Raw genomic sequence first — 12,302 nt, 5'->3', positions numbered from 1 at the left:
CACAAAATTCCACTCTCACTTATTTGCTGCCCGCATAAGCGCACATACGCATTGATATGCACACGGGATTTTCCATGAGAGAGCACAAGTAAATAAGCAAAAAATAGGATTTCAGCGAGAAAGTGCTTTATTCCGCAGATTACAATAATAAATCCCACGAGAAGAAGTCTCGTGTTGTGTGAGAAAATCAAAACCATAGAGGTCGAAAAATAAAAGACAGATGCATCAACTTTCACTCTCTAGACTGGTTGGAAGCGCACTGACCTGGCTGAAGGTTGCAGCCACTGGGCCAACAACCCCGTGATGCGTTGTCTGGCGGCCGTCAGCTGAGAAGGGTCGTCCTGAGACTCGGGATACATGTTGGCGCAATGGGCGGTGCCTGTATGGACAGAAGAATGCGAGAGTTTAAGAGCGTGCATTTTTCTAATCGGGAGATGTGGGTCATTATCATTTTTGCGCTAGTTTACCATTTATGTAAATGGCGGGCGCCTCATTGTTGTCCGATTTGGTGATGCCCAGGGCGTGCCACGGGTCGATCGAGCCGTGCACGAAGACGACGCGGCTCACTTCGAGTTGAAGGGCACCATACATCACGTTCGTCCGCAAAATTCCATTCGACAACAGCTCCTTGTTGTACCTGAAAGAATGTGCTTACACTGATTAATCAATGAATTTTGATCCTAGATTGAGCGCAATATGCAAATTTAAGTAGATTTCAAACACATGTCAAGGTGGGTGAACCGGATAACGCTACAAGGAATATTTCAATTAGCAACGTAAATAAATATATGAAATAAATAAGCCTTTAGAGAAAGAGAAAATTCTTGAAATTTAGCATTGATAGCAATTACCGCAATTACAAATTTTTGATAAACTATGCAGCGATTTAAATTTATAAAACAAAAAGTTACAAAACTTAACAATGTATGTACAAGTTTAAGTTTTGTTAGAGTTTTAACATCATTTGATTCCTTCAGCAGTTTTGTAAATCTGATGGTTACAAGCTAAGATTATTTGGAGAAACACGTGTTTTGTTTTAGAGACTGGCGTAATAAAAAACAGAGTGTCAATTTAATCTCGGGTTCCAATAGACACGCATTTGTGAAAATTGCTCTTTCCGGGTTTAATGTCCCATACTATGTACTGAAGTATAGTTTCAGGGTGGTAAAAATTAAATTCCGTTGCAAGATGAGTTGTAAACAATAAACAATTGTAAATATTTTCGTTTTTAGAGGTGCAAAAACTAGGGTTTAAGGGTTATCCTTCTTTGGTTATCTAGTGGTGTGTTTTGAGTGCGTAAAAATGTTGTAAAAGCCTAATAAAGCACCAATTTTTTTTTATAAAAAAATCAGTACCAACACCGTTCTAGTTTTTAATTTATTAAACCCAATTTTCCCGCTCTACAAAATAACTATTTCAAAATTGAGATTTTTTAAAATTCATTTTCAAATTTGAAAAACACTTAGAGGTCAACAGGAAAGTCGTTCAATTTGACTGTAGACTATTAAAACGGTCTTCAAATTTTCGTTCTACGACCAAACTGAACAGATTTGGAGAAAAATTAAAATTTGATTGCCGTAAACCCCGCATAATAAGTGACGTGGAGAAATCGTGATTTTCTCAATGGAATTTTCGGTCAAACTGGGCCTTGTTTAAGAAAAATATTCATTTAAGATCCTCAGACTCCTGCCAGAAGTATATTCGTTTCCTGGATAAAGAGTGCAATAAATTGCGAAAGCATTTCCTGGTCAATTCAGGGGATCCTAAAAAAGAATTATCATCGCAAGCGCAAACGTGATAACTATGCAATATATATTTTATACACAACCCTTCTCGATGGCGCAAAATACCAATAAAAACCACGCAGTAAAAGATTTTTTGCGAGGCAGGTGCGAGCAGAAATAATTATATGGCGTGCAATATCCTGCATAAAATTCGTATCGCGCTTTTATGCAACTCATATTCTAAATTTCACTTTTTACAATGTGAATATAGCCCAATCGGTTCCATTCACGGCACTCTTCGCCGAAGCACTAAACATGTTGAGTGTGTATCACGCAAATTAACAATAGAAATCGCGGGTATTGACATGCAGCAACCTTGGCAATGAGGACACCCGAGCGAAAACTTCCCCTCAAGGCGAAGGTTTCTCAAAAGAGAGCTCGTGTGTGAATATGAATCATGAAAATAATAATCTATTCTCACCTGGGGCCGTAGACGTCAGAGCACTGCTGAATGAAGAAATCTACTGGGAAATGATCGGCGAAAGGTTGGGTCGGCAAAGTTGAGGTCTGGAAGAAACCAAACTCGGTGCACGTTTGGTACATCCACTGCCGACCTTCGGTTAGAAATCACGAGAAAATGCATTTCTGTAGAAAGTCTGATTTTTCTTCATTGTGATAGAAAACAGTAATAATTTAAAGGGCAAAGAGAAGTAGTGAGAGTAAGTTTAAAATTAAACATGCATTTTGTCTAGGTAATTTCTAATTTAAAATATTAATATTTCATACCTGCCCCAGTTGCTCCTTCCAGGGTTTCGTTTCTGAATTCGTTGATCATATTTTCATATTTGTAGTCGAGACACTTTTGATCGTACGTCTTCATGAGCAGATCATTGACGGCCGCGTACCGGGTGACCGCAGAGCCGATGCTGCTTTTCGTCATGATGTCGCAGACAACGTCGATGGTGATGTTTGCGCCTATAGCACCCTCAAACTGCCGGTTGTCCTTGTTGTACTGAACTACGCCAGCGAAGTTTCCAGCCAGGGTTTCGTAAAGGTTGGAAATGTCGTTCTTTGAGGAGTCCACCACCGAATCACACAAGCTAAAATTATTAAAAAATTTGATCATTTATGGCTAAACTATGACAATGAGCGGAAACATTTCCAGGATTTTCGGCTAGAAGTGAAATTTTAAGAGGAAAAAATTAAATAACACGTTCCTATATTGTAAAGCAGCTGTTTCAGCACCGCAGGCCTCGCGTCAGTGGTACTTTACTTTCAAAATAAATTTCATGCCACATTATTAGCAGCAGATAACTCTGAATCGGCGATTTAATTTTTTCCTATCAGAATTTCGCTATTAGCAGGTCACCCTGAATTAATCTCCGCTGAAGTGAGCCGTTGATTAATTTTTAATACGTCAGAAATTACCCACGTGTTTTTTTTCTTTTTCTATATTCTTATAAAAATCTATATTTAATGAAGATAATAAGTTAAAAAACTATAAAGTTCCCAAGGCCATACTTAAACAATTTGTCGATCCTTTGCTGTCCAATCCGGTGTCTGAGCAAAATTTCAAACTGCTTGTTCGCTTCTGCGACCGCTGACACGCATTCGTCACTGTGAGTCGCCAGAGAATCTCGAACAACCCTCATGTACTCTACACAATATGCAACGTTTTATACATTTTTAAAAAGCAAACTTGACAGAAATTGATTTTCCTTTGGAATTAGAAAAAAACTCACCACTGAAATCCGCGACAGCAAGAAGTGGTCCACTGGCAGATACGGCGGCGTGAACCAAATGCGGATATTTTAGCCTCATCCATGCAGACAGAGAGCCAGGGTAGGACCCTCCAAAGGTAACCCACTGAGTTCCTCTTGGCAGTGAATACTTTTTGTTCATTTGTCTGATGAAATACGATAAATCCGCCAAAGCCTGTTCGCTGCTGAGGTACACCAAATTTTTCACACTCGAGTTCCTGCGTGGCTTGAGTTTAGGATTTAATAGTTAGACGCTGCATTGATATGTTTACTCTGTTGGGTGGCTTTTCCCGTAGAATCGATGCTCCACTTGGAAGCAGAGGGCTTTAAACTGCTTGGCGTACTCCACCCACATGCCTTGCTCCATCCAGATGGCATCAGCCTTACCCTCGCCGCCGATCATCAGAAATACGGGGCCCCCTTTTTCATGAAATTCGTCGTTTACAAAATACCTCTGGAAGAAAGGGCAATAAATCACTTAATACTGTGTTATGTTAAAAAAAAGCATTTTGAAATACCTGTTTCCACAATTTGTCACTCGTTGGGTCAAAGTGGTCCAGTTTCTGGTCAAACCACAAATCAGGAAACGCTCTGCTCGGTGACACCTCCGATTTCGGGCCACGGAACTTTCCCAGGTGGAAGATTTTCCATCCACATGAGAGCGAAAAGAGCAAGGGAAGGACGATCAAAGCCCTCATTTTCTCTCCAATTCAGTCTGTGGTAAATAATAGAGTTTTATTTTAGAGCTTCCCAGTTGGCTCAACTATTTTACAGTTGATACGCGCCTACCACACAATCAGTATCTTTGCTGCCTGCCAACCAATTAAACAACTCGAATCAGTTTAACTTTTGACCTTTGATCAACAGATCAGTAAACAAACTTTAAGTGTTACGCTTACACACGCGCAATAACCAATTTCCTACTCACTAGAAATTCTATTATTTACTATTTTAAAATTGTTTTTTAGAGAGAAGCCTATATTACGCTTTCTACAAACAAATTTATCAAAAAACACGAGTTCACAAAATGAGAATAAAAAAGGCGGATATTAAAATATTATTCGTGTACTTCTGATCGGCATGAGAATAAATAACATATGTTTTGCAACGATACACAATTAAGTAAAGCTTTTACAGAAAATTTGTGAAAAATAACTTTTATCAGACATTTTCCTCGAAGCTATATTAAGCTCAACCCGTTTTGGCTTCAACCCAAAGCCCTATTTCATGAACGGAAAAACATTAGAACAAAAACATTAATAATTTCACAATAAGAAACTGGTCAAGCTTAATAAAAAACCTTAGCTTTGAGGAAAATATCCGGAATTTCAATCCAACATGAAAAAAGGACCATAAGAGGAACAAAAACCTTTTAATTTTTCACGAAATTTGGCAAAATCTGAAATTTAACTTTCCTTGGTTCTGATTTCATTATTGCATAATATTCTACAGATAAACTTTAGCTAAATTTCACAAACAATTAACTGAATGAACCACTTTCTAAAGCCAGCAACGCAAATAATTGTTCTTAATTGTTTGCCTGTAAAGCTCTAATTTATTATTTCGATTATTTCATTCGATTGAATTGTTAGTAATACGGTGTCATTAAAGTTTTATGATTTTTTTTATTCAAATTAACCGTTCAATCTGAAGAAAGGAAAAAATAAGAAGAAATAACGAAATAATGATAGATAAATTAATTTCTGATGAACAAAGATTGTGCGAAATGATGTAATGTCATAATAGCTTTGTGTGTGTGTGTTTTTTTTTATTTTAATTTTAATTTCTTTATCTTTTCTTGCTCTCGTTATTTTAAAAGACTTATAAACGTTAAAAACTGGGTGAATATATAGCCAGAAAACGCTGACAGACAGAACATCATAATCTTACAATAATTATTATTAGTCTGCACCAAAAATATAATACACTGATAAGTAAAAAGTGTAAATTTAATGTAAAATTTAATTTCCATTATCCCTCTACTGCTCCGTGCTCACTTATTGTTATATTAATTTAGAAACATTATTATACATTATTAATTTGTCTACTGTCAGTCAACGCTGCTATGTAGTGTGCTGTTCTTTACGAACATCGGCCCCTTTTCCTTTCGCGCGATCGATGCTCATTTGTTCGAAATAACCAAGGAGGTTTTAGAATGAAACTGCTGATGACTGTTGATATTTTTGCTAAGGGAAAACATAATGCAATAGAGTTAGCATTGAAATAATATTATTCTTCAAGAATCTAGCATTTTCCTCGTCGACATTGAAAGGTACACTTCCGCGTTTTACCCTTTATCGATATACTATTTCAAGCGTCATTCCTTTCTAGATCTGACAAGACGTTTATTGGTGGTCGACGTTAAAAGAAAAACCATGGTTTACGTGTCAGCAGGTGAGAAAGAGAGTCTTTACAATTTCTAGGATGACGTTGGGGTTTCTTTAAGTACATAATTGCATTCATTGCAGACTTACGTGGAATATTAAGAAGTCCAAACTTGGTCTGCTCTCGTTTCAAATGGTCCAGAATCCTTCAGATTTTGACACTCGTCGCAGTCGCTTCTCGCGTCAAACTTATTTCATTTCGTCATTTGAATGGCCAGATCATGTGTTCGAAGCCCCAGCCCCCAGCAGCCAAATTGCTTGGCATGCGTCAGCGTCAATAGGGTTGAGAACAGCTAAAATAAATTGATGTTTTGGTGAACACTTACAAAGCTGTTTTCAAAATAAAAAAATGGGCTCGGATGCAAATGAGTAAATTAATTCCCTTTTTACTGCAGGAGTTGATTAATTTTTTTTAGTGAAATTTATTAAATTAAAAATATTTCTGTTTCATTTTGTAAAAACATTGAATATTATAAACAAAATAAAGATGACTAATATTTTTCAAGGTGGCACCGTGGGTGGAGGCAATTCGCCATTAAAATGGTCTACCTGGGTCAACTGGTTCTGGGGATTTCTGAACTTCATTGTCCTTTTGTAAGTGAATCACAGAACTCCTGCTAATTTAACACACCTTTTAACACTTCTTGCAAACTTTCAGCTTCAGAACCTTGGTAAATCCTAAATTGAACAAAGATAATGATGGAAACAAGCAATACTCCAGAGACTACAGACCTCCTGGAGGAGGGTAAGAATTTGTTTCACCTGATAAATAATATCTCTTAATTAAAAAATATTACGCTTTAGCCCTCCGAGGCCACCCACGAGACGAACTGGAGGCTTTGGCACCATTAGCAGTCTCCCGTGTCCCCCAATGGGCGGCGGATGAGGTCGTTAAAGCCGTCCCTTGCTTGTCAAGTGACGGCTAACAGGTGCTCTTGAGTCTTGGACCTTTCTCTTAACCCTAAGAGGCATATGACGCGTTACCTGAAACCTCGCCTGAGGCCAGGTTACTGCCGAAGTTGGTTCGTGGGCTGGAGCGCCGCCCCCTTCCCTTCCTGCTGATTTTAAACTTCTGTCTTGAAGATAAAATATGTAAATACACAAAGTGATCTAATAATGACTTAAATGCCTCTTTTCTGATACAATTTGTGAATTTGTGTTAAATTATATGCCTATTCTTAATGAATCACTGATTTCTTACAACTATTATCCCTGTTTTCACTGAAAATATTCCTCCATTTTTTGTTCAATCACTGTTTGTTTGAAATTACCTACTAAGTTAAAATTTATTTATAATGAATTGAAAAAAATCCCATCTGTATTATTTTCATGAAGTATGCCAAAAAAGCTTAATGCAAAACTGTCAAGTTTACTCAATTTTAATTTTAAATATAGTAAAATCAGTAAAAAAAATGACATCAGAAATTTCACTATAATTTAAGTATATTGTGATTTTACTCCAAGTTATCCATATTTTCAATATTTGGTCGTCAAAATAAAATATCTGTTTTAAGTTAACATGATCTGAGGAGAGCGCAGGCGAAGTTTTAAGGAAAATGAACTTCTTGGACCTTTCAATTAACCTAAATGACAGGAATTACCAAGTAAAAAGCACATGATTTAGGTTAAAGATCTTCATTTTTATGATTCTCATGCCATGAAGCAATTTTTAAACAATAAAAAAATCACATCTGACACGTAACTTCATGCCTTTTACGTTGTTCCTTTTAGTCATTCGCTCTAAGGGTATACCATAAAGGCGTTGGGGCTCATAAAAGCATTCTTTTTGTGTTGATGATTCAAACATGAGGCATCAAATTTAGTCATTCCTGATTAGAATTTTAATTTAGCTGTGTCCTTACAGTTTTTCACCTTCCACCAGGGCCAATTCATTTGGAAAATTAATATAATTCAACAATCAAACCAATCAGAAAAAGACTAGATTTAAAAAGCACCCCTCAACAGTAACAACAATTAACACTAATGCTCATCATTCTATTGTGATAAGTTTTATTTACATTTGTACGCATGTCATAGCGTCATAACATCATAAGTTAGAACTACGTTTATTATTAACTGAGCCATGGAGCTACTTTCAAAATATATTTTCTGATTTATTTACTTGCTCAGATTTGCAGTGGGAAGAAAGCTTCTCATTAATAATAAATTTGGTAAATTTGACTTAAATTAAGTATCAACAATGCTTCATTGTATCAGTCCATTGGCAAAAAAGTTAATCATTCGCGGAGCTACTCGTGCATCCTCCAGAATCACCATCTGTGGTCGAGTTTGATGAACAGTTAATGTCTGAAACGCTGACCGTGAAAGTTTCAATGGCTGTCGGGCTGTTGAAAGTGGAGTTTCTGGACATTCCTCTAACATCAAAAAGCGAGTCGTACGGTGGCGGGGTGTCAATTGAAGCTACGTTGTTTGATTTCACGCATCTCACCCTCGGTCTGCTTGGAGCCTAAAATCACAAATTTGGCATCAGTGTTTGCAAAAAGTTATTCAGATTCAATTAAAATAAGAAACGCCGCGTGGAAATGAAGCACAAAATCTCCAATCTCCAACTGTGCAACTTGCTAAACGTACGTGTGGTGCAGTTTGCATAAATAACGAATTTTCAAATTGCTTTCTCAAAAAAAGTTGTGGAGAATCCTGAATACTTTTACTTGAAATATACTATCAAAAAAAAAGGATAAAGCTAAAATTTTCCCGGGTTGCTGAAAATAGGCTAAAAAATTTGCAAGCTGCGAGCAATGGCTCCTTACTGTAAAACCACGATTTATTCCACAATTTAAGTAGTTTTCCTCATAATTCGCACACCATTGGATTGGCGACGAGCTGGATCGAATAATCAAACAAAAAGCCGTTTAATTTTTGTCGGGAAATTTGGCAAAATCAGAAATCTATAACTTTTCCTTGGTCCTGATTTCATTATTGCACATTGTAATAAAAAACTGTTACTAAATTTCACAAAAAAACTAATTTACTATGTACGTGCTATAGTCAACATTGGAAAATGTTCTTAATTTTTGGCCTATATACGCATTTAAAAATTCAAATACCTGCTGTCTTCTGGTAGGGGTGGTGTGTTCGTCCAGCTTCGCGAGCGCACTTTTCCTGGCCGAGTGCAGGCACGAGAGGACAACTGAGACTAGAGTCAAAAAGCAGGCGACCAGCACGACGGTGACTATGATCTCGCGATTGTTATTGGATCCATTTTCCACGCTTGCTCCGGCGAAGATCGTAATAGCAACCACAATCACCCCGACGCCGAACAGAATGGCGAACAGGACAATCAATCGAAATGTCACTCTGTACCGCTTCAAGATCTTCGCTAAAATGGCATTGAATCGAGATGTATAGTTTTTTATTATTTAAATTAAATTAAAAAAAAATCGTGAGTAAAATGGCAATAAGGCAAGCATAATCAGCAAGATCGACTGCTAGCTGCTATCATCAATCTAAATTCTTTAATCCGCCTGTACACTGATCTGACAAGTGGAATGAACAAAAAGAGAAGTGTCTTAATAAAAGTATTAAATAATTATGGCCCGTTGCTTTTTTTGTATTTCTCGCACAAGTCAGTCGACTTGTTAATTTTCATGCTATCTCCGATAATTATTAATAATTAATTGTTATAATTTTTCAATAAATAATTTTCACAAAATTAAAGCGGTTTAAACACGAGATAAATTTAACTCTATTGACGTATGCTAGACAAGTGTAAAAGAAAAATTAACTTTAAAATTATTGTTGATGCGGTTCTTAAAAATCGCAGGAAAGTTTTCACATTCCCTATACTTATCAAACTGTCGCAGGAATGTGCAAGGCGGTTTTACATTTGCTTTATCGCGTTCAGTGACGCCAGTAAATAAATAAACTGCGTAACTTTCTGCGTCTGTTCACCAAATTAAACTTTTAAATCCCTATATTTCTTTAGTTCCAAGAGAAACGGATTTAGTCAATTTCACCTCTGGCTTTGTTGTAATCCTCAGCAATCCTGTCAGAAGGCATTTTGCCGCGCAAGCAAGGGGAGCTAATTTGCTACGAGGAACTGCTTCCGACGGGACGAGACTAGGCGCACTGACTTCACGTTGCAGGTCTCGGGATGAGCCCGTGTGCTGCTTGTAAAACTCTCTTATCTGAAGGCTTAATAAAACTGACGTCACGTAAAAACCGGGGAATTGTTGCACATGCAATAAGAGCGGAGCGGAAAATCTGGCCTCTAATGAAAAAATACACAGCTAAAGGAAGTGCAATTAGCTAGAAATGTGTGAAAAATCCTTCTTGCTGCACGTGTGTGTGCGATATAATTTGTTGCATGCATATTATTGTGGTTTGTCTTTGCGGTTGTCCGCCCGTGACCTGCGCTTATTAAAAGGTCAACTCGTTCAGCCCTTTCCTTTAAATTTAGCTTCTCTTCGTAACGATTTCTCTTTATGGTGAAGTTTACAGAATTTAATATGCAGCTATATATAGGCTAATTTATAGGGTTATTTGATGAAAGTTAGTATATATGGATTGTTTCATCAAACTTTATTAAATGGGTTTTTTATTGTGAAGATAAAATAGAGTATATATGATTTATTAGATAGTAAAAATCGTATTTGGGTCGAAGTCGCGGAAATAAGCTCGTCCAGATCGTGTCAAGGCTAGTAACAGCAAAAAAGCTGTCACTTTTATACACATCCCAATTTGCTGATAAGCCGCTTTGGAAAGGAGGGAAAAGGTTCTCAATATCGATACGAGAATTAGTTTTGTGACTCGACTATATTAACTAGCCCAGTTTGAGCAATTTTAGGACAATGAAAGAGTAGAAAATCATGCTGGATACAAACTATATGTTTATTCTACTTGATTAAAATTAGTATTTTACAATTATACAGAGGGGGTAAATTTCCTATCATCTCTGTGAGATGATAATGCGCGAATATTATATTTTGTGTGCTCGATGGTTAAACAAAACGTAGGGTTATCACAGAGGAAGCTTAAATAACTTGGACAGCACTTTTTTTACATCGAATCATTCCTTGAATGGTGCGAAGATGTTGCATGAGGTATCGAACTGTTTGATCCTGATGTGGCAGAAGGGGGCGGTTGGACTACCCATCCAGCAGGGGAAGGAGAGGTTGACTGATTATCACCATTGGACACAACTAGCGAATAAGGTGGAGGGTTCACGTCATGCTGGCTTGGGAACTGCAAATTGATTAATTATGTTAGTATTATTATCAAGAGAGGTATGCAAAAAATATATCATTTTAGAGAAACTCGGTCCATTATATTTTCACTTAATTTATAAATATTAGCTCGCACGTACCGAAGCGACATTTCGGTTGCTGTTGATGAGCTGTTGGACTGCATCTGGGGGCAGATAGAATACGTTCTGCTGGTGCTGTCCTGCAGGGTGCTGATAAGGGATGGCTGTGCCGGGGTGTGCGTGGGCGACGACTTGTGTGTAGTTATTTGCACAAGCTGCGATTTCGTTCAGAGCTTTTCGCCGGTAATGCTGGATTCAAATATATAATTCGTGCATTAATGTCACGCTCGAGAGTGCATGAAAATGATAATGCTTTAACATCATTACCGAATTGATAGTAAATTCGATATTGACGTGATTTGATTCGAGATTATGTGACTCGCTCGACAGCCGCGCAGCTCGTGTTGCTTAAAGTTCAGTTATAAATTTCTCTGCAGCGCTCTCATTATATTAGCATTTGAGTGCACGTGCACTGGTTGAGATTATAGTGGCGCTTTTGGCGTAGACAAAAAATTAAATGAAGTATTGTTAATGAGTTTTTCTTTCCCACGCACTGTGGTGTTAATAAATGGGTTAAATATAAATTATATAAAAAAAATTTGACGCACTCAGTAAGGACATATATAAATTACGAGTTAGGTTTGAATCACTTGCTTACTCACCAATATCATTGCACCACAGATTATCTGTACGAGGAGGCACACTATCAATGGAGCGTATAAAATGTAGGAATAGTCATCTTCGGATGGCAGGCTGAAGTAGAGAGCAGGGAAAACAATAATGTAAATCATGAAGAAACCGCCCGAAATCAAGTTAAGTATCCGTCGTACTTTCAAGTATTGCATCAAAACTGGAAGTTTCATGTATTAAATAAATTTTATAGTTCTCAATAAAGAAATAAAACTTACTTTGTCCCTCGTCCGACATGTTTTTAGTTGGTCTAAGGCCAGATTATCAAATTATCAGTGAGTAGAAGATGGAGTGTCGAACGCGAACTGATTTACGACGCCGCTGCTTTTGAGTAGTTTGCCCATCCAAATCAATGCGTCGAACAGATAAGAACTGACGCAGATATGAATATTAGATAAGCGGTCGGAAAATCTTGCGCGTCACCTGGGAAACTTAGCGTACCACCAAATGTCTTAATCGATCGCGCCAATAATTCTAG

At 37.4% G+C, this 12,302-nt stretch overlaps 4 protein-coding genes across 4 annotated transcripts; 1 reads left to right on the top strand and 3 right to left on the bottom strand.

Moving 5' to 3' along the window:
- Positions 1-109: 109 nt before the first annotated feature.
- On the bottom strand, positions 110-6,070 carry LOC135945864 (putative serine protease K12H4.7). Its single transcript, XM_065493789.1, has 9 exons — positions 5,959-6,070; positions 4,003-4,199; positions 3,757-3,938; positions 3,467-3,702; positions 3,246-3,381; positions 2,511-2,824; positions 2,206-2,338; positions 468-637; positions 110-379 (listed from the first exon to the last, which is right to left on the bottom strand). Exons 2-9 carry the CDS (start codon positions 4,180-4,182, stop codon positions 240-242), a joined length of 1,491 nt encoding a protein of 496 aa, XP_065349861.1. The 5' UTR covers positions 4,183-4,199; positions 5,959-6,070; the 3' UTR covers positions 110-239.
- LOC135945880 (selenoprotein K-like) lies at positions 5,619-7,075 on the top strand. The gene is made up of 5 exons (XM_065493816.1): positions 5,619-5,756; positions 5,816-5,878; positions 6,375-6,462; positions 6,527-6,613; positions 6,673-7,075. Exons 2-5 carry the CDS (start codon positions 5,860-5,862, stop codon positions 6,752-6,754), a joined length of 276 nt encoding a protein of 91 aa, XP_065349888.1. The 5' UTR covers positions 5,619-5,756; positions 5,816-5,859; the 3' UTR covers positions 6,755-7,075.
- A 653-nt stretch (positions 7,076-7,728) lies between these two features.
- LOC135945873 (uncharacterized) lies at positions 7,729-10,001 on the bottom strand. The gene is made up of 3 exons (XM_065493801.1): positions 9,846-10,001; positions 8,937-9,208; positions 7,729-8,335 (listed from the first exon to the last, which is right to left on the bottom strand). The coding sequence occupies exons 1-3, from the start codon at positions 9,886-9,888 to the stop codon at positions 8,102-8,104; spliced, it is 549 nt and encodes a 182-aa protein (XP_065349873.1). The 5' UTR covers positions 9,889-10,001; the 3' UTR covers positions 7,729-8,101.
- Positions 10,002-10,698: 697 nt separating this feature from the next.
- On the bottom strand, positions 10,699-12,243 carry LOC135934266 (uncharacterized). Its single transcript, XM_065475878.1, has 4 exons — positions 12,043-12,243; positions 11,797-11,984; positions 11,195-11,383; positions 10,699-11,073 (listed from the first exon to the last, which is right to left on the bottom strand). The coding sequence occupies exons 1-4, from the start codon at positions 12,059-12,061 to the stop codon at positions 10,888-10,890; spliced, it is 582 nt and encodes a 193-aa protein (XP_065331950.1). The 5' UTR covers positions 12,062-12,243; the 3' UTR covers positions 10,699-10,887.
- Between the last annotated feature and the right edge of the window lie 59 nt (positions 12,244-12,302).

This window comes from Cloeon dipterum, chromosome 1 (assembly GCF_949628265.1).
Source record: "Cloeon dipterum chromosome 1, ieCloDipt1.1, whole genome shotgun sequence".
Classification (NCBI taxonomy): domain Eukaryota; kingdom Metazoa; phylum Arthropoda; class Insecta; order Ephemeroptera; family Baetidae; genus Cloeon; species Cloeon dipterum.
Note: the sequence above shows the minus strand (reverse complement) of the source record. Positions and strands in the feature narration are given on the sequence as shown.

What these genes read in the sequence shown, in the direction of transcription:
- LOC135945864 (XM_065493789.1), bottom strand. Translation starts at nt 4,182, where the DNA reads ATGAGGGCTTTGATCGTCCTTCCCTTGCTCTTTTCGCTCTCATGTGGA. An exon ending in GTGACAAATTGTGGAAACAG is followed by an intron (nt 3,939 to 4,002) that starts GTATTTCAAAAT and finishes CCTTTCTTCCAG; the next exon opens with AGGTATTTTGTAAACGACGA. An exon ending in AGGATCGACAAATTGTTTAA is followed by an intron (nt 2,825 to 3,245) that starts GTATGGCCTTGG and finishes TAATAATTTTAG; the next exon opens with CTTGTGTGATTCGGTGGTGG.
- LOC135945880 (XM_065493816.1), top strand. An exon ending in CTGAACTTCATTGTCCTTTT is followed by an intron (nt 6,463 to 6,526) that starts GTAAGTGAATCA and finishes GCAAACTTTCAG; the next exon opens with CTTCAGAACCTTGGTAAATC. An exon ending in TACAGACCTCCTGGAGGAGG is followed by an intron (nt 6,614 to 6,672) that starts GTAAGAATTTGT and finishes ATTACGCTTTAG; the next exon opens with CCCTCCGAGGCCACCCACGA.
- LOC135945873 (XM_065493801.1), bottom strand. Translation starts at nt 9,888, where the DNA reads ATGCCTTCTGACAGGATTGCTGAGGATTACAACAAAGCCAGAG. An exon ending in GGATTACAACAAAGCCAGAG is followed by an intron (nt 9,209 to 9,845) that starts GTGAAATTGACT and finishes ATGCCATTTTAG; the next exon opens with CGAAGATCTTGAAGCGGTAC. An exon ending in CCCCTACCAGAAGACAGCAG is followed by an intron (nt 8,336 to 8,936) that starts GTATTTGAATTT and finishes TTGTGATTTTAG; the next exon opens with GCTCCAAGCAGACCGAGGGT.
- LOC135934266 (XM_065475878.1), bottom strand. An exon ending in TCTGTGGTGCAATGATATTG is followed by an intron (nt 11,384 to 11,796) that starts GTGAGTAAGCAA and finishes ATTTGAATCCAG; the next exon opens with CATTACCGGCGAAAAGCTCT. An exon ending in GCAACCGAAATGTCGCTTCG is followed by an intron (nt 11,074 to 11,194) that starts GTACGTGCGAGC and finishes ATCAATTTGCAG; the next exon opens with TTCCCAAGCCAGCATGACGT.